General features: G+C 35.6%; 1 protein-coding gene across 1 annotated transcript in view; it reads left to right on the forward strand.

The window, feature by feature from the left end:
* Window positions 1–21,002, forward strand: part of BTBD8 (BTB domain containing 8) — a 36,782-nt gene that overhangs the window by 5,247 nt on the left and 10,533 nt on the right. The window contains exons 2-11 of the mRNA XM_076337716.1: window positions 4,997–5,268; window positions 6,182–6,299; window positions 9,322–9,411; window positions 11,598–11,678; window positions 12,853–12,949; window positions 13,611–13,699; window positions 13,920–14,022; window positions 17,781–17,963; window positions 18,765–18,902; window positions 19,983–20,112. Of these exons, the coding sequence (XP_076193831.1) occupies window positions 5,046–5,268; window positions 6,182–6,299; window positions 9,322–9,411; window positions 11,598–11,678; window positions 12,853–12,949; window positions 13,611–13,699; window positions 13,920–14,022; window positions 17,781–17,963; window positions 18,765–18,902; window positions 19,983–20,112 (1,252 nt within the window). The 5' untranslated portion in view covers window positions 4,997–5,045. The remainder of the gene's footprint in view (window positions 1–4,996; window positions 5,269–6,181; window positions 6,300–9,321; window positions 9,412–11,597; window positions 11,679–12,852; window positions 12,950–13,610; window positions 13,700–13,919; window positions 14,023–17,780; window positions 17,964–18,764; window positions 18,903–19,982; window positions 20,113–21,002) is intronic.

Consider the following 21,002-nt stretch of genomic DNA (forward strand, 5'->3'; position numbering starts at 1 on the left):
TTGTGCGTATGACACGCCTAACGTGCAGTAACAAAGATTCACTGCTATAGGTGTATTGCTGAAATATTTTTCCAAGTCCACCAAGATTAAACGCAGTGCATGAGAGTATTTGCTGCAGTTGGGTTTGCTAAAGACATCAGTGCATTAAAATCGTGGGTAGGAAGTGGTTCAGAGACTTCCTATGTTCTCAGTGTTATTTTTATTAACAAAAGTGAATAGATCTTGTTTTTATTTTGGCATTTAATTGTGATAACACATAGCTTTGTTTAAGTAAAAGTGTATAATATGGTGTATTACACGTGTACAGAAGATATTTCAGTGCTAATCTAGTTAATACGTGAAATTCTGGTATGTGCTATGCCAAGTTCCTATTGAAAACAACACACAGCATCTGTACAACTTCTAAAGAACAGAAAAACATAATTTTTTTTGGTCTGTTTTCATTAATTGTATTATCCCCTACACTACCAAGTAAGTATCCTGTTTTGGGCATCTGTACTTGTCCCTCTATTCTAAAGTTACCATAGTACCTTTTTTTTCAGGGCAATTAAACTGATGCACTGTCAAACAGCAGAATTTCCCCTTTTCATATGTGTTGGACTATTGTGCTGACAGCTTCATGCTATCCATAGTATTTATGATGGAGAAGTTTCTGATTTTCTGATAGACTTTGGCATTAACAGCCCATCTGTGTTGCTAGCTGATAGAAAAAAAAACCATCAAGCTAGAAAAAAAAAAATCCTCTCTCCTGGCACTAATGGCTTTTGTTCAGGCCTGCTTTGTAATCTCTTTACTAATGCTCTGCAAATCTGGGCATATACACAACATATCCACAACAACATGTACAAGATCCTGTCTGTGTAAACAGCGAGTGTCTAAGAACTGAAAAGCACTTCTCTAGTGACATCAATGACGTGTGTACGTGTATGCATAACTTTAAGGAGAACGTGGGCAAGGAGAAGATGGCAGGTAACTGTTCTTCTCCAGATGGGCTCTTAGTGAAGAACTCTCTGAGCAAGTGGAAGCTGCTGTAGGGAGCGTTTGAAAGGCGGATGCCTAATTTATTTGGTTAACAACTACTTAGGGACAATAGGAGAGGCTGTCCTAACAGCTTTCAGTAAAATTTGGTGATGATGGTGTTAACTCCAGTGACTTGTGGTGGTCTCAGAAATTACAACAAAAATGGGTTCATCATGCTTTCGAATGTGGTATTTCATTAAAATAAAACCTGCCCTTTCTCACTTCCCTTCTTATTTGTGTTGTCTCCACGGTTATTAGTGGCATACAACATTTCTGTTTGGGTTTTTGTCAGTCTCGCAGACAGTAGGTGTGGCCCACAGTAAGGAAATGTACCTCTTGAAGGACCGAAGAAGTGGATTGTAACTCAAAATTCTTTTTCGACCCAAATATTATCTTAGAATTTTTTGTGATAATGTTTTTTATATTTTTAGTGAGTATAAAAATGTCTTACTGATTCTAGTCAGTATTGGCTTTGTGGCTGTTCCGAGAACAGAATCGCATGATTGTTCTTCTAATGAGACGTGTGGTTTTTCAAGACTGTGTGGAGTCATACATCTACAATTGATAGAAATAGGTGGGCCTCAGAGAGAGCTCTAAGGCTGAGAAACTTCCCAAATAGTTTAGCCTAAGTGATTTGGAATGAGAGGACATATGACTTCAGGACACCTTTATAAACAAAACTGTGAATGAAATCTTTAGATGCACAAAGGTAAGTTTGGTTGGGCTACTTAGCGTTTTCTTAGTACTCTGCAAATTACCCACAAAGTGCGTGCTTTTCTTCAAAGTGCATTTTGAGATATCTATGTAGGCTATGTGTTGTTATAAAAAACAAAATAACTCCATAGTGCTTATATGTTCTAGGAAGCTGTTTGGTCACAGTGAGTACAAACTAGTACTTCCCTGATCGTCATTAGGGATGTTGGAAGAACTCTAACATGTTTATGCCTTCTTAGATTTTTTCAGATGACTATGAAAACTGCTTTCTTGTAAATACTTGGTTCAAAACTGGTCAAGCTCTAAGACCTGATGATACCTCTATCTGATTTAAAGAAGAAATTTGTAACTTTAAATTGTAATCTTCTGCACTTTAACTTACTAAACTAAGTTGTCACATTGAATGATGCCTACTCGAGAGGTTTGGAACAGTAAAAACTATTCATATCATAATTCTGCATTAAGGGTCCTGGTTTCTTACAGCAATTGTGTTTTTTAAAGAGATGGTTTTACATAATCACTAAAACATCTGAGCTCCACGATCTGAGCTGTGCATTTTGCTGCGGATGAAATATTTCCCTAGCTTTTATTTATGCAGGAAGGTGCCATTTGATACTCTGTAGAAGACAGTCTAGAAAACCTCAGTCTGCCTTTAGAAATGAGCCTATAAAATAAAGGGTGTTGCCAAGCAAAGTTTTCTATAACAGATTTTAGAAAACTGCAGAATATTCCATTCTGGGAAGAACATCTAATGGGATTTAACTGAGGTAAAGGAAAATTTCTAAAAGATGCGCTAAAAACATTATTGCGGTCTGTGAAACAGAATAATGGATGCCTCCATGAGTCTTTCAAAGCAGTAAATTTACAGTCTGTATTAAGCAGGACTCTAATATACAGATATTCTGCTGAGTTTCTGGAAGTAGTAAATCCAAGACTGTGGCTGGATTTTAAACATTAACTGAAATAATCAAGGTTCCTTGAATTCTTACAGGAAAAAACTTATTTCAAACAGAATAACTTTGTCAGATCTAGAAACCAGTTACTTAGTTCTGGTTTAACAATATGCCACTTTACTTGTTTTATTTACAGAGTTCCTAGTTGTGGTAAGGGTGCCATTTTTATTGACTTCAGCCCTAGTGATAATAGAATTGCATTCCTGAGGTTTCTTATGTAGATTATCTGAAAATACCCTGAGGATTCCCAGGAGATTGTTGCCTCGTTGCCTAGCTTATCAGATTCCCTATGGATATGTTTTTCAGTTATGGGCAGAAAGTAAGCAAGAATATTAAAATAATGAATTTATGGCAAAGCAGTGTATCTGTTGCCGCTAATTTTCTTTCTCCCTCAAAGTCAATTTGTACTGTCTTTACATGTTGAATATGCAATAGCTCTGCAGCAACAGAAAGGTGAATACGTAAAGTTCTGGTGCAAATTTAATGTAACATGTTATGAATGGCAATTTTCTTTCAACAAACCCTTACTAGGGATCTTCCTGCAGGTTTTTCACATTCAGTATGTATTACCAGTTTACTTCTGTAATTGTGGTATTTGCTTGCATCTGCTGAAGATGCAGGGATAAAGTGGGAATGATCGGATTTTGTCCAGCAGTGGCATTGTCTATGTGACTTTAAGTGACATTTCTTGGAAGATCTAACGTGGAGAAGCAACTTGAAGACAAAACTTCTGCATACTTCTGTGGAATTTTGAAATCTCCAGGTTAATTGGGTTTCTACTCTGAATTTTTGTTCTTGAGTCCTACTGCCGTAGAGCTGTAAAACACAGATGTTAAGTACTGAGAAGCATAGTGAACGGGGAAAACGTGTGGAAGTCCTGGTCTGGAATTTTCTAAAGAATGGCAAAGTCTCCCTGCTCCAGCAAGCAACCTGTGGTCCTGTTCTTGGTAATATGGCATGTTATTACTTGTCTTTCCCTCATGCAATTGTTACGCTGGGTTGGAAAGCACTGTAAATATGAAAAGCAACAGATGGTCAGGCCAAGTTCACAGGTTAGGAGTTCTGAAAGCACATACAGGTACAACAACCTTAAAAACCCATGTAAAGAGGGTCCACCAATCTTACTCTTTCAATGTGAAGTTTTATTATTCCTGTCACACATTTTCCTCGCCCTTGCTTTCAAAAATTTAATAAAATATTAAAATTCCCATTCCCTACATGCTCGTTTCTTGTCATTCTTTCTTGATGAGAACCTGTATCGCACAGACAGAAAAAAATCTACCTAACTCAATCCTTTAAATACAGGACTTAAGAAAGAAGATGATTTCTTTGTGTGTTTTCTCTGCCCCTTTAGAGGACAGTGTTCAAATAGCATACTCAAATTACTATGTTCCCAATATTAACAATAAAGCCTCTTTGCTATGGAATGAGTGACTAAATGCAGATCTGCAAGTACATGTCTGCTAAATCCAAAGTAACTGTAGCTCTTCTGTTAAACTTTGCTAACTTCATCTATATGGTATGAAACCACTGATAAAGCATGTTATCTGTTCACATTGACTTTTTAAGGCTCCATTAAGTTGCTGGAGTGCAGTATCTTTCTATAAATACGAGATCTTTGCAGTCACAGACTGCGGGCTTTGTTAGCCTTTCCAGATCTTGAGCCAAAAATAAGCTGGTGAAACAGATGGGAAAGTGGGAAGCTGGAATTACTATATGGGCAAAGTGAAAGGTCTTGGGTAATCTTAACTGCAAATTTTCATGCTTTCAAGCACTTCCTTTGAAATGAAAATTTGTATCTCTAATACCATTTATTTATATCTCTACCATTCTTATGGTTTTGTACGTGTAACCTTGATGTTAGAAGGTTTTTATATTTTTGGATTTGTAAATTTGATGATATTAAAGGACAATTAAATGCCTTTTCTTGGTTATACTAAGATTTATAAATCAGTCATCTGTCATTACTGATACAGCTTGCTTCTGCTTTTGTCAGTAGATGATTATAGATGATGAGCTATAAAAAGCAGACAAAAGTTTCTTTAATTGAAAAAGCAAAGTGAGGGAGAGAAACCTTTGTTCCTTTTAACCTGATATTAATTTTACTTGTAGTGCTTGCTTATGCTTTTTCAAGCATTGCAGAAATAAGTTTTCCAGAGATACAGTTTTAAAAAGGGGTTTTTTATTATTAAGCACTATACAGTCCAGCTTTTGTTTTCTGGTCATGAACTTTGTTAGACAAAATGTGATTTTCTTATTTGTTTTGATCAATTACAAATTACAGGAGTAAACTTAGTGTCATCTTCTAGGCTTGTATATTCATCTGATAAAAATCTTAAAGAAGCTGAGGAGCTGGCTATGATGAAAAAAGTAATGGAACCCAAGTTAATACAAGAAAACAACATTGCTACTCTTCAGAACACTCAAAAAAACGTAAATTGTCTTGGAGATGGCAAAAGAACACCTGTTGATCAGAACACTCCAACTGGAGCTGTGCAGAAAGAAGTTGCTTGCTCATCTTGTATTGAAGAGGAAATTCCAGAAGTAGTCATTGATGCAGAAAGCAACAAAGCCACTGCAGGTAGGTTTGGAATTATACTTTTGGTTATTTTTTGTTTATTGGTTGTTTTTTTTAATAATTATCCAATGACTTATACAGATGTAAAAATGCAGGCAAAGATTAAAGCTATTGTTATAACACAGCTTACATGGATATTCTTTGCTATGGTCTACCTCATTCTCTCACACTTTGAAAAAATGAATTGCTGCAGAAGTTTGGCAGGAGCCCTTCCCAGCCAATGTGTAGCATAATAAATCTGACAGGACTAGCCGGGAGTCAGGCATGTTCATCAGCGTTTTGTCCCATCTTTTCTCTGTAACACAGCAAACTTGAGTCCTCACCACCTGGGACTTCCACAGAGCAGAATCTCTCCATTCCTTTCCTTTTCTAGCAAATTACACTAGTTCCACTGTTGTTTTATGAGGATTTTGGAACCTTTCAGAATCTTCCCTACTACAACCGTGAATGAAATAAGTAACACAGGGAAACGTGTAACTGCATCTACACCAGAGGTGTTGGCTGCTACAGCTGTGTCAGTAAGATAGGATCAAGCAACAAATCTGTTCAGGCAGAAGCTTGTAGCACTACATGACCCTGAACTTCTTCAGACTCTACTTTTCTTTAATGCAGAGGTACCAGATCTCTGTAGAAAAAATGAACTGGCTACATAATCTTACAAAAGAATAACTGTAGCACTTCTATAGATATCAAATATATGAAGCATTGGTCAAATTCCCGATACCTCAAGCCAAAATGAGAAGTAAAGTGCAAGGTCTGGAAAACCTCTCAAGGAAAATTCTAGCTCGAATATGCAATATTAAAAATTTTCATTATGTCAGGTTCTTCTTTTCAAATATTTTAAGTTGTCTGTGTACTGTCAGTAGTCTGGACTACACCGGACAAAGTGAAAATAGCTATTTCTCCCCATCTGCAGGTAATTCCAAACTAGAAGCTGCATCTGTGTTAGGAGAAGACTTACTGATGCTCTACAAGAAGTGCTGTTGTCCAGATATTAATATTTGCATAGAAGGCAAAGATTTTCAAGCTCACAGGTACATAAGTATTTACTATAGTTTTTCAACCAAAGTTCTTCTAGTGTAAAACGCTGCTGGTACTGTGTATCTATAGTAAGTTATTGCTGATGCTGTTATCTAGCTGTGAACCATTACAGTTTTTAGGTCTTACGTGCAAAGTGGCCATACTTTGACACTAATGAAAATTATTTATCTCATTAATGGCAACTATTGTGAAAACAATTGCGTTTTTAGCACTTCTAAGATTGCCATTGTAAACTCATATAATGAGTATACACTTGTGTATAAATACTGTGTAGGTTTTCTTTGCTAACCTTTTTTTAAATAATCTGAGCTCTCCAATAATAATCTATTAATAAACTATTCAGCTATTAATGCTGAATAAAATTACCATACAGGTAGAAAACTTCTGGAGTAGTAATTTTTTTTTTTCTGCTCTTCAGAATCTGCGCGTACAGAATCTGATTTTACTTTCATTGCTTCAGTCATGTAGATGTAAAGATTGTCAGCAGCCTTTACTAGATCTAAAGTCCGAGACCATTTAAGAACTTTGGCTTTTTGGTCTTCTGTACCTTGGAAAAGCAATTAAAGCATCAGTACCGTTCCTTGTACCTTTGATTTGAGTCTGTTTGCACTTGACATAGCAAACTAGACAGCCTGTATTTTGTTCCCTTTGAGTATGTAACTAACTGAGAGAGATTATAAAAAACCTCCGCTATTTTTAGTATTTTCTCAACACAAAACCAGTGTGGGGGGTTATATTACTGACATTACAAACATCTTTACATAAGATATGTCATAATAGTGTGTGTCAGGGGGTTATTTTATTTTTTTAAATAATAGAATTAGGATATATACTAAATTTCCAGAATGTAGTGTAGTTAGGCATGTTTTTTTCTTCTGGTCTACACTGTAAGACAACGTGTTCTCAGGTCCGTAACTTTGAGAAACAAATACTTTAATGCAAAAAGAAAGTCAACAAAAAGATTCCATCAGCAGAGCTTCTTTAATTTAGGCCACTTACTGCCTGGAGCAATGTATCTAGTCTAACCAGCACCAAAAAATATGGCAGTAAATCATAGACAAAACAAGGATGTTCTGAAACAGGCACAAGACTTGCTTGTTTTAGTACTGCATCATGTGAACAGTAGGAGTGAATAAGGGAAATCTAACTTTGGTGAAAGCACCAGTATGATTTACTTATTTTAAGGGGTTTTTTTGAAGGTCTCAAACAGGAGACAGCTTAAGCCCCCACCCTCTCCCACCCACTTATCTCGGAATTCCTTACTTTCTCATGAAGGCCTATGAACTTCCAATAGACTTCACAGTGTGAGCAGCAGTGCTCTGAGAGAGTTGCCAAGTTATGTCTTCCTAGTGCTGTGTTGTATTCTTACAGAGCTCTGAGTGGAGCTAGGCAATTTGTTCAGTAATAAACTTGTGGCACAAACCATGACAGTAGGAAAGCACAGATAAATTTACTTCAAATTCATTTGGTATCTCCATGTATTTTAGAAGTTAAAATTTTATCAATGCATATTTAGATAATACATACTTGTCCATATTCTACTGAGTCTTATTTAAAATGAGTATTTGAAATATCCACTTCAACTATGCCCTTGCGGTTGATCTAGCCCTGTTCATTGCTAAAATTTATTTGGAAGAGGATGACAAAATTGGAGATAGTGTATTTCATATCTCTGTGATACTGTGTTATTGTATCTTATAAAAACAAGATCGTTTGTGTATTCAGAACTTCACATACTCAAAGTTGTGATGTAATACCCATTTATGTGTGGACATTTTTCACTGAGATAAGAAACACTCTGTAACAGCTTCATTATTATTATTATTGCTAGATGAATCACAGGAGGAATGTGTGAGAAGTTCCTAATTTAAGGTATTGAGACTTCTGAAGCGGGAGGATGGAAGAGAGATGAGAGATTCCAGAATATATAACGACTAGAAAAGAGACCATAAATAGCATTCTTCTTACTTCTTCCTACGCAAAATGAGAGTGCTCTGAAACATTTTAAGAGCCAACAAATACATGTAAAAGAAAGGATTCTTATGCCTAATATAACACTTTGCTTTTTCTGTCACAGGAAATGCATGACATAAAGTAATTCTATAAATAATAGGAAGTTTAGTAAGTGTCAGGAAAAAATTGTATGTATGAGAGTATTATCTACGGCCGCAGTAGCCCAGATAAGATATATACAGGCTAACACTGTAACTGGCGTAAATCTGGAAGGCTGAAATCATAAAGCAGTTTTCATCCACTGTCTTCTCTTCCTTTTTGCCCTTCCACCTTAAGAAGCTCCTGTTGCAAAGGTCTTCTCATCTGGTTTTCTGAAGACTGTGATACTGATGGAGATATTGAGCTGCACAGGCTGGTCTGGGGTTTCTCTGTTGTCTTTGATGGAAGTAGTAGTAAACTGAATTAGCTCCTTTATGGCATATACAAGGGTAATAAGTCTAAACAGAAGTAATTGATAGCTCCTCTCAAATAGTGCTAGAAATACACATCATATTGTTGTATCATATGGTAGTATCAAGTTTGTTTGACTTTCAGGATGTGCTGGTGGGTGGCCAGCCAATTTCGAGTAAGAGAAGTTTTATACTTCTCTTTTCATTTTAATAATTACATATTTTGTGGTGTAAAAAGAATTCAAGAGATTCAGGATATAATTATTTGGCTAAAATGGGGCTGTATAAACAAGGTTATTTACTGTTATTTGGTAACTAAACCAGAAGAAATTAAATTTGCAATTTTATATTATATAAAAGGAAAATACTTGTGATAATAATTTCCTCTGTGTGAATGTCAGTCATACTAGAAACAAGCTTTAACTGAGAAATTTACAGTACTGTTTTGGGTTTTTTTCTTCAGCATATTTTGAAATTCCAAACATACTGGAAGAAAAGGCATGCAGTATGACACCTTAATGGATAAAGGGCAACGATTTAAGTCAATGTTATCAAAGAGTTTCATAATACATATTTGTATCTAGTGGAATAATGTTTACTTTTCCTCTCTCAGGGCCATTTTATGTGCCAGATCTAGTTACTTTGCTGCTATGCTGAGTGGAAGTTGGGCTGAAAGCTCTCAAGAGCACATCACTCTTCAAGGGTAAGTGTTGTCTTTGCAAGTCGTGTGGGAGCAAAGGTAGGCCATTTAAAATCACTGCAAATATGTAACAACTGTGCTGTGTGTAGAGCACTGAAGATTAATCTGCCTTGACACTTTTCTTCAACCTGATACATTTCCTGAGTACTGTTGTGACTTCAATATGAAACAGGGTGTGTAGTGTATTTGTTAATATTTTGTCAGATGGTTCAGGGAATAAGTCTCTTCTATCAGCAGAAGAGTACTAATCTTTTTTTGTAGAGTATGTTTTAGTATTCCCAGTCTATTTTACAGTTCTCTCACTTCATGTTGTACATGTCATGAAAAGTATTATGAATGCACAGCGTAATTTGTTTTCATATCTATTTGTACAATAAGAGTATATTTACGATGTAAAGACAAACAATTATGTTTCTTAATTAGTGTTTAATAATGATATTTCAGCATCATACACTAAAACAATTTTGACTAGTGTGCTTGTTCGCAATGGCTTTCTGTGTGAGAGCTGAAAATAATAGAGCTGTCAGTGTAGGATGAATACGTAAGACTGTAGATAAACTGGGGACTGCCAGGTTAGTTCTTTTCAGTATCAGAAAAATCAATTGAAATATATTAAAATTTCTTTAAAAGCAAACTAACACTGATACTTGTACATGTTAGCTTTTTTAGTTCAGGCATGATACTGGCTGACTCAGCTTTCTTCAGGAAGAACTGTGTACCTTACAGTGTTGCAAAATATAATTGCTTTGTGTTAATATAAAATTGCTTGGCCAAGTGATACTTTCACATATCTTCATAATTTTAGTTTTCTGTCAGTGTAATAATATTGCTGCAAAATCAGGAAGGTTATCTGTTGATTTGGTTACAACTTCCTAATCCTTATAAAACAATACACTTTTAATTGATTCCTTAGCTTTTATGCTATGCATAGTATGTTTTAGAGGCTGATAGTCAACAATTACTCTGGTATTTACACTGCTCTCCCTGTAATTGATTTCTATATGGCGAAGAAATTTTCATCCCTGTTTTTCAGTAGGGGCTTTCTCCTGAGAAGTACTTAATCTTTGTATGAGTATATTCTTATGCCAATGTCTCTTAATTTCTGTAATTAAGAATCATATCCATTCATTTTACCTTTTCTAGTTCAGTTTTCTGCTTGGTGCAGATTTCCATGCTGTCTTTTTAAACACTTATAAATAAAGTACATATGGCTTATTCTGAAATAATGAAAATCCTGCCTAAGATAACAGCTGTCAAGACTGGGGGGAAACTCTTTCTTGCTGATTTTATGGCTATCATGTGTACTAATACATAGAGAGACAACTGTGTTGATTTTGCATCTTAGTGTGTTGCAACCTTTATTTTTTTCCCTTTTGTTTTTAGTCATCAACGTCTGTTGCTTAAACATGTCTAATGTTTTAAAGGGTCTTAGCTCAATCTTCATGACTGTATTCCATTTACACTAATGTACACAGCCCTTGCGGGTTCTGAAGATTGCACAGCGAGACGTACGTACATAAGTAGAATAACGTATTGTTCAGGAGATCGTGTCCACCGTTTAAAATACACATTCTGTGCCTTTCTCTGTTATGGTGCTGGGACGATGCAAGGATGCAAACACAACTCTCTGTAGAAATTCCGTATTTCTTAATCTGAATCTAGGCATAAAGACTTTTTCTAAATATTTTGAGATGCAACATTCCTACTTAGCATTGTAGTAAAACTATTAAATGTATCTTTGTTGTGGGAAAAGCTTAAATACATTCCTAAAATCAAGAATTAAAAATAATTATTATAAAAATTTTTAAATATATAGTTGCTTAACAACTGACTTACTACTAGTAAAGAGCTTCGAGATGATGAAAAAAAAATCCTTTCTGCATATTATCAGTGTAAATAGATACTAGTATTAGTCTGCTTATGACTTAACTTCAAAAATTTAAAGTATTACAAAGTTTCAGCAAGACTATTGAGGGGCAAAATTCACTCAAAATATAGTCCATTTAGATCTTTTTATATTGCAGTAATCTTAAAAACAGCTTTAATTTTATCAGACCATTTACCTTCCATTCACAGAACGGCTGGATGATGTATCAGCCTTTTGACTAACTAACTTTGGCCAAGAAATGTGCTGGGTTTTATTTTGGACATGTCTTTATTTGTATTTTTTTTTCTTTCTTTTTTTGCAGCATAAGCCATGTAGAAATGAGTGTCATCTTGCATTTTATATATGGAGGTATTCTGGACTTTCCAGACAAAGTTGATGTTGGGTATATGTCAACTTTTATTATTTTTAATTGTAGCTTGTGCTTGTTCTGTATTTTCTCAGTTAAAAGTCAAAAGGAAAATTCTTCATGTAGTATAAATAAGACAAAGATGTCAAATATAACGATCATTACACCTAAACATACTTGAGGAAATTCCAAAAATAAAGCTGTTGAAGAAATCTTGTTTATTTGGCAGCTACTGGAAAAGGTGGGCCAGACATTTTTGGAGTATTATATAAGGAGAGTGAAAAACAGGAGGATGTTTTATACCAAAATAATTTCCCAGTTTGCCTGTACTTTCCTTTTAGTTTTCAGAATAAAATGTACAATGTGTGATAATAGATAATAGTTAATATTTGGAATTTATTTTTAAATAATCATTTGAGCTGATTTGAAAGCTAAGTAGTTAGTCTTAGATCCATAAAAGGTGATCTATAGCAACTAATGTAAATGTTGGCATTTTCTCCTGGGATAGTTTTTAATCACAGTTTTATACATAATCCTGAATTAGCGAAGTAAGTTCTGAAATGTGTGAATTATTCCCTGAAACCATTTATATAATAGGTGTTGAAGTCTGCTACTAAATATTAAAACACTACAATTTCTTAATGTGAGAAATTGTTGTTCAAAGCTTATCTATCTAAAATAAAAATATGGAATTGTTTATAGTATGTCCCAATTGTCAATATTTAGGTAATGAATTGATATAGACCATAAAACTATGGTATTGATTATTATGTAAAATAATTAATAATTTGCTCACTGTGCTTTTTAGTATTTGGAAGGGACATAATTCTCAGATAAGATGTCATCAGTAACATTTTATGTAATCCTTGGAAAAAACCTACAAAATGCCAAAACTCTGCTGGCACAAATATCTTTTTCACTTGCTACCCTTGAAGAAGAGAAACTGAGAGTCTTCTAAACAGTTTCTCAGCCGGCGGCTGAGGCTTACTCTTATATAGACTGGACCCAGTGGTTGGGATATTACTATTAGGTCAATACATGTTCCTGTTTGAAGATTATTCTTTGGCAAGTTTCACACTTGGTTATCAATCTATTTCTGCAGTAAATTCTGACCGAACAAAGAGGTGAAATTAGCATGTAAATTGTCTTGTAAGCAAAATGCATGTTTGAAAATGATTTTTGATTCCTGTTGCTACTGCTTTCTCTTTAGTCGCATGTTGGGCATTGCAGATATGTATGGGCTAGACGGGCTGAAAGAAGTAGCTATCTACACTTTGAAAAGAGATTACTGCAATTTTTTCCAAAAGGTATGTCAGTTCTCATGCTACTTTGAACCGTAAAGCGTAAGAATAATTTTCATTCTATTACTTACACATCATACCGACGAGATACTTAACAACTGTGTGGTCAAGGTGTTAGCTTAATTCAACAGACCCTATTCTTATGTGTAAATCTGCTAAATTCACTGGGACTGATGATGGGAGTAAGGCCTGTGGTATCATCCACCTATTTATAGAAGCTTGTAAACCACAACTGATGAAAAGCAGTATTCCACATGATCAATTATATATATATATATATATATGGAGTATAATTTAATACATTGTATTATGTATTAAATGTACATACAATATGTAATTTTTCTTAATAGGAATATGGAAACACTATATTTTCATATCAGATTTCATGGGCATGTATTTAGAAAATATTTCTGTTCAATTAAAATTAGTTTAAAAACAAACAACTGCTTAGAGTAAAGCATTTTCATGCATTAGGCTCACTAGGCTGAATACTACTTTATTGACATGTGTGGAAGCAGATGACTTCCCTATTCTGCATAAAGGCAAACAAACTTAAATACTGTGGTAGCTAACAGTACTTCCGTTTGAACTGAAGATTTTGTACTTCTGTACAGTTTCTGTAAGTCAGAATGTACAATAATTTGTGATAATTTGCTAACAACTCTAGCCTGTTCCTGGAAAACAGCAACCTGTACTAGAATGCATGGCTATTGCTCATTCATTGGGAGTGGAAAACCTATATGCTGCTTGCATGAAGTAAGTAAAATAAAATAAATTATGGTTTATGTTTTTCATTTCTCTGCTTTCTGATGAAATTATTTTACTTTACAAGATTTGGTTTATTTTGGCCTATAAAATGTTCACATTTTAAACATTTTTTTTCTTCACAATACTTTAGAAGTATCATTGATGCTGATAAGTGAAGATAGAACATTTTTCACCTTCCTCACCTAAGAAAGGCTCTTTTTTTCAACAGATGGGTAGGAAAACATTTTGCAAAATGTTTGTCAGAGAGAAGCTTTGCCAGTTTACCTACTGAACTTCAGAACAACTGTCTTGTTATGTTGATTAACTCTTTGGTAAGTAGTATATAGTGTGCTTTATATAAAAATAGAGCAATGCAAATTTTTTCCTTATTTAGCTGTGCAATGTAATTAAAGAGATAATAAATATAGTATTTTAAATCTGCAGTACACTTATATTATGTAAAAGTTCCCATTAAAATAACAATTTAAAAACAGATTTTGATGTGCAGATGTTGTTATGCTTCACGGCACACAGTCTAGTGATAATCACATCAAGTCCAGCATAATAATACAAAATAAGTTTATGAAACACTGCTGTGACATCATAGCACAGCATTATGTATTCAGATAGTGAGGAACAGCAAATTGCTGTATCAATTTCTATGTTAGGTGGTGGCATACATCATTGGTGATGACGTTTTCCTCTGCCTATATTCTAATTTGGAAAAAATGTACTTTTCTTCAGACTTCAGGTGATCACAGGCTATCGGTGATCACAAGCCATTTGTTTACAGGCAAGCTGACTTTTCAAAAATAAAGTAACAGTATAGTATACGTATCTTCTACTTCTCAGATAACAGTACTGAATCGGTCCCCGCAAAGCTCAGCATTCATTTTTTGTGGCACACATTTACATTGTTCCAATTTAGATCTGCCTAAATTTAAATACTTTATAATTGTGTTTCTGTATAAAACTACTCTGAGCTGACTTAAAAGTAACTGATTTGAACTAGACCTGTTCACAGGAATTTGGTCCAGTAATTAGCCTGTAAATACACGGAATTGTAAGAGAGATATGAAGAGTAGGTAGAGGAGCTAAAGGTAAACCTGTACAGCTGCTGCTAAGCATGACTGTATATGTATGTGACTGTAATGTGGATTGGCATACAGGAAGTTTAGTCTAGTTAGCTCAGGTAACATTCACAGGATGATTTTGGTTCTAGCACACACCAGACAGCTAAGTATGTGATGTCTCATACATTTCATGCTGAAGTCCTTGTCCCCGTGTCTCTGTTGCTGTTGTTACCCAATCTAAATAGCTCAGGTATGGCTACCCACACTGCCAAACATACCCCTAGTTCAAGAGAGGTACTCTTAAATGGTTCTGCCCAAGAACTGCCCCTCGCTGAAACAGCTGTGAAGGCTGCTTGGGACTGTTTTCGCTTGGGACTGTTTTCTCTCAGGACTTCTTTGATGGAGTACTTACCCCATCGAGTGCTGAGGCCAGCAGGTCAGCTGTGAGTGACAGCTGCTACTGCATATTCTGGTGAAAGCCTGAAAAACAAGAGATTTCGGAGCTATGTGACTGTACCAAGAGAAGCTTGAGAGTATCCACAGTTATAAAAACCGAACAGTTCTTCTACCAGAATGCATAATTTCTAACAGAATAAAGATAGTAGCTATAGCTCTTAAGATGCTAGGTGTTCTGCCATTATATTAGATCGGTATACTCAGTTGTTCCTAGAATATATACATAGCTTTGTATGTCATATATTGTGTAAATATTTGAGAATTTTTAAGTAAGGTTTTCAAGATTATAGATCAGTTCATTCTGATCTACAGGTGTTCATAGTTACACCACCACCCATCTCCAAACTAGCTCAGGTGTGTAGTGTAGACAAGAGTGTACGTAGACACAGTTCTAGGCTCCCCTCCAGGCACCTTTGTGCGACATTATCAGGACAGCTTAAAGGTAAACCTAAGCTGCTTCAGGCCTTCCTTCCCCTCTGTGCCTATTATAATATATCAAGATGCTGTGGTTACAGTTTGTATGGAAATACATGAGCTATCTTTAAGCTACCAGCATTTGCAGAACAGTCATGGCACTGTGGTATTTGGTACTGCTCCAGCTATGCACCCAGCTTCTCCGGAAGATTTTTTGCAGTCTGGACTAAAATGTGTTTTGGTTCCTATTTTACTGATTTAAAACTTGTGTTGGTGGGTCTTTGGTATTCACTGGTATTTTTATGGACTGAAGCCTAGAAAGCATTTATAATTGCAAAATTTAAAGCATAAGACTCTTCTGCCCACAGAACAGTTCTGGTGAGTGATCATTTAACTCTGAGCTCTTAAGACACCTAGTCCAAAAACTTGTAGAATGCCCAGTGGAGTTTTTCACAATCTGCAAAAATGCTTAAGGTTGCTCAAGGGAGAAGGAAGAAAACATCTAAAATTAATTTTGCAGCGGCTACTGTGTTTTACAATCCTCTTTTCTCTGCTGCTACAGTTCTCCGCTGTAAAACAGTTACACGCAGTTAAACAGTGTGACTCTACTGATCCTTTCATTTACCAATCTTGGAAATGTAAAAGCTAGTTAATGTGGGGCAGCCCTTTAGATGAAGAATGGTGCAAAGAAAAGGAGATTGCTGATCGGAAGATCTCTGGGAAGCCACAATGATGAACGCAGAAACATTAAAATGGGAGTGCAGTTTAAAACACTGTTCAGGTACTTAGCCCTGGTGTCTCAACTACATGCAAGGAAACTACCATTTTTTTAGATAAGTAAAGTGGAGTCCACTTTAGAATGGTTAGGAAAAAAATATAACGAGAAGTAAAATTCGGTTAGAGCCACTCCTACAAAGTGCTGATATAATTAGAAGTCAATGAAGGCACTTTATATTTTACTCAAGTGTCTAATGGGAGTAAATGCTTACTGCCTTGTGAGCAGGGGCTGAATTCTGGACAACTCAAAAAGCTTGTAATTGAGTCCAGTGGGAGCAAGATCAACCCATAAGCATGTACTTAATCCTTAATTTACTTTATATGCATAGAAGCAAACTGGTTTTGCCCACAGATGAGTAAAATAATAAGAAAATATAGTTGAACAATAGCTGGCCAGATTTTATGTTTTAAGGACAACAGGCATGAAGAAAATCCTCCCTGCTTTCTACTTTGCACAGGACAAATATGATTACAATCTGAATTTACAGTAGGGTTTTTTGTGTCAAATATTTATCTGAATTGTTGCTTTCTCCAGTGTTACTGATCTTACTGCATAATTTATCAGTGACCTGCTAGGTCATGTTGAGTAGAGCTTTCAATCCATTCTGATGCGGATAACAATAAATTCAAGTACTTTTTAAGTGATGTGTTAGCCAGTAGAAGTTGCCCTCGGGTACTGTGCTGGTGAGACAATGCAACTACTTAGACAGGTACGAAAGAATCAAAGGCACAGACCAGGGGAATAAATATTAGGAAATCCGTTTGCTTGTTTTAAATGTAACTATAAACATAACAGTTATGTTTCTTAGAGAAACGTTAGACAACAAAGAGGGTAAGTTGAGTTAAAACTCCATCTGGGAAGACAAATATTTGATATCTGACTCCTTTAAATAAAGCAAAAGGATTCATAACTATGAAAATGCTTGGGTATTTATGTATCCCAAATGCTAGGCCATCTACACTCACCTAAAACTTTCATTTACCCATTTTGTTCAAGAATTTATTACATCTTTCAGTGACCTAAAAGGGTTTTCTCTATTCAGTTTCTCCAGTTAACATTTGCCTTACCTTGTCCAGGACTGCAGTATGTAATGACACACAGTTGAAAAAATACAATAAAAGCTATCGAAAACTTACTCCCTAACTTCAGCAGGCAAAACAGAAGCAGTAGATTTTTCTTTTTCTGCTTTAGTTTCGAAGGTAGGTATAATGCTCAGAATTATCAAAATCCAAATTTATTTAAAGAAGGGAAATTAATACATAACTGGATCCTTGTGTAAGTGTTCAGTAACTGAACAGAAGCTATTTTACAAGCAGCAATTGTTCAGGTGATTACTTGGCAACAGGCTAATTTCTGTTTTTATTTTAAGAACCACAAGAATGCTGCTTTCTTTTTGATGGAGACTGACCGACTGATCAATAGTCTTCCCCAAGTGAAATGGACAGAGGCAGCTGTGGCCTTGGCATCTAGGCTGCAAGAAGAATGCATAACATTTATTGTGGCAAACTTCCTACACATAGTACAAAGTGAAGGCTTCTCTGTTTTGTTGCAGGTAAAAGTGCCCTCAAGTTATTGTATGCTTCCAAAAAAACTGAATTATATCACACTTTGGATAGTTCAGGCTGCTAAATAATCAAAATAGTTTCAACTTTTGCTTTGAAGTACAAGTCTATGGAAAATTAAAAAAAAAATTAGGCAGTGCTAAGTTTTTTTGGGAGGTGGGGGGTTTTTTTCAGTGTTGTTTTAAAGTATGTTAATACTTCGATACGCAGGGTTGATACCGCGTTCAGGTTATGTGCCTGAAGTTAAGCAAAAGTTCCAATTAATTTAGTGGGACAGTTTCTGTGTTGCAAAGAGATAAGTCTACACATAAGCTTTGAAAAAGCTTTTGGACCCCTGGAATAACAGCATGTACTTAAAAGAATGAGTATACTGCTAATACTCATAATCAAACTTCTACTGATTTTTGTTGCGAGTTGTAAGAATGTGGCAATGTTGCAGGTCCTGGTGACTAGCTGGTTCATTTCTCCCATGAAAGATTTTTTTAATATGTATAGAGAATTAAAATAAATAGAGAGATGTTAAAACATTTTGTCTTTGAATCTAGAGTTGCATGTGGCTGTAAATTCATCGCAGTGTGCCTGTTCCTAAAATTTGGGTTAGCGAGAGGCCTCAGGATGATTTGCTTAGAGGCCTGGGGAGGGGTGGGGTTTTGGAATGGATACAAAGGAAGATGCTCAGCTTTGGAATACCTCCTGCACAGCGTGATAGCAGATCCTCTCTGCTCAGTAATGCTTTTGCATATGAAGTACACTCTTTTGTTTTAAATGGCTGTCCTTTGTTGTTTCCTCAGGCACAGGCAATGAGCAGCAAACCTGACCTTCTAGAACTAATTTTTAATGCAATTGAAAAAAGTATTAATAATGAAAACAGCTGCTTGCTTCTTGTAGCTGTGGATACGTTGTTGGACTCCACAAATGTGAAGGAGATGGTAGGTTTTTCAATATGCAGTGCTTGTAGCAGCAACGATTCTGGTATGGTTTCATGTAATGGTTCAAACCAGATGATGTGGTTTGAGCTCAGGTGGCTCAGTCCTGCAACTGGGGTCACACAGAAAAGCATCTGCATAAATCCAAGGTCCTGTTGGAAGTGCAGAAAATGTTGGCATTTGTTTACTGGGTATTAACACTTTTTTCTTTTAAAGATAAACCCTATCTATGGCAATAAAAAAATTGAGTGTTACTGAGAATGTATGTCCCATGGGCACCACTGCTCTGTTGATCTTTACCATCACTTTAATGTTGTGATGAGAAAAAACTTATCAAAAGTTGCATTACCTTAAACTTACAGGGGAAGAGAGCTTATTCTCTTTCTCTCTATGTATCTTTTCCCCTCTTTTTGTAAAAGTCGTAGCTACATTTGCTTAAGACTGTCCTCTGAAGCAAGGACTGCCTCTTAACCTAGTGTGTGTTTTTTTTGGACTGGGGGGAGGTGTCAGTCTCCATGTGTGTAACATACTGTGTATATCTGCACAATCTAAATAATTATATTTAAGCCGTGGTTGACTGTAATGCTGGGGATAATTAATGAAGAGTATGACATACTGATTAAAATCCAGAATGATGCTACAAGCAAAGAATGAAAAATAAATGCAAAATGAATTACTGCAATCTGGTGCTATTGTAGGTCTTCTTGGTAAAAGCAATGAAAATTTAATCAGATACATTATTTTTCCCTAGAGTATTTGACCTTGTTGTGACACAGCTGACAGTAAAGAGCTATTATGGGGTTCATTTTAAAAAAAAAAAAAAGAAAGGATAAAAAGAGCAATGTGTTGTTTTCTAGTGCTGTAGTATGCCTTGGAGTGACTTGGTTTTAAAGTATTGTAAAAAATTACTGTGGTGGGCAATAATCCTTCAAAAACAGCATCTCCATCTACCAGGCCATTATAAAATATAAGTGATGACATCATTGATCTAGCTTAGGGAGTAAGTAGATTCTGAAAGGAATAATGACTGGTTGCTATGACAATATGCCCCTCGCCAGCTGCTGATTTGTTACTTGAACACAGGGTTTTACGTGCAAGATCCAGGCTCTGCGTGATAAGCTCTGGGTCTTCCTGGTTCAGTCTTTTTATGCTGTTCGTCACACAGAAAGCTGGAAGCTGATGAGGCCAGACCATCAACAGAAAATACAAGCAGGTATGTCTGGCATCAAATGGCATTAGAATTTTTTAGCAATCTGTTTAGTAGATAAAATGTAGGTGGTACTGTGGAGCCAGATACAAATTAAAGCAAAATTTGCGATGCTCTAGGGTTTTGAAGTGGTATTTTAGAATAGAAGCATGACAGCATGCTTAGCTAGTTTCAAACATGGAAATCAGTAAGTCGTTTTCTGTGAAAAGTCTCCCCTGCTTTTCTTTTTAGGGGTGTATATAATAGGAACCAAAGCCATGTAGATTGATTCTATTCTTATTTACAGCTACTCTGAATTATTGAAAATACTGCAGTAGGATTAAAAACCTTATCTGTCTCATTTTTAAGGAGATAAGCACTGTGGATGAATTAAACTTGCACAAAGCAGATTATCCATTCTCTGAATTCAGTTTCTATCCTTTATCGTTTTCTACATAATGTCTAAATATTGCTTGTCTCTTGCATAATGCTTATCTTGTGCACAGTGAGTAAATGCAGATAGCTTGACTTCACAGTTGATCGGTATTGTGATATTGTGTATGCTACTGCAGAGAGCCCCTAAGGAGCTGCATAGTGACCTCTCAAAATTTAAACAGGCAGCACTTCCAACAAAAAGGAGTTTTTGTTCTGAACGTTTCTTTGTTTTGAAGTACACAAGTATTCTGAGGGTGCGGAACTGATGATGGAGTTTGGGTTATGGTTGAATATTAGCTTTGACAGTATGGTGTTACAAAAGAAAATAATGTGTTGAAGACTTCTCTAAAATCAAATTACTTTTGATTCAAAGGAGAAATAAACATTTTTGGTGTCCTTTTCGTTAAAGACATTAGTAGCTAGGATATGATAGTTATAAAATTGTTTACGCCTATAGATAGATGAAAATTTTATTCTACAAT

This window comes from Aptenodytes patagonicus, chromosome 5, assembly GCF_965638725.1.
Source record: "Aptenodytes patagonicus chromosome 5, bAptPat1.pri.cur, whole genome shotgun sequence".
NCBI lineage: Eukaryota > Metazoa > Chordata > Aves > Sphenisciformes > Spheniscidae > Aptenodytes > Aptenodytes patagonicus.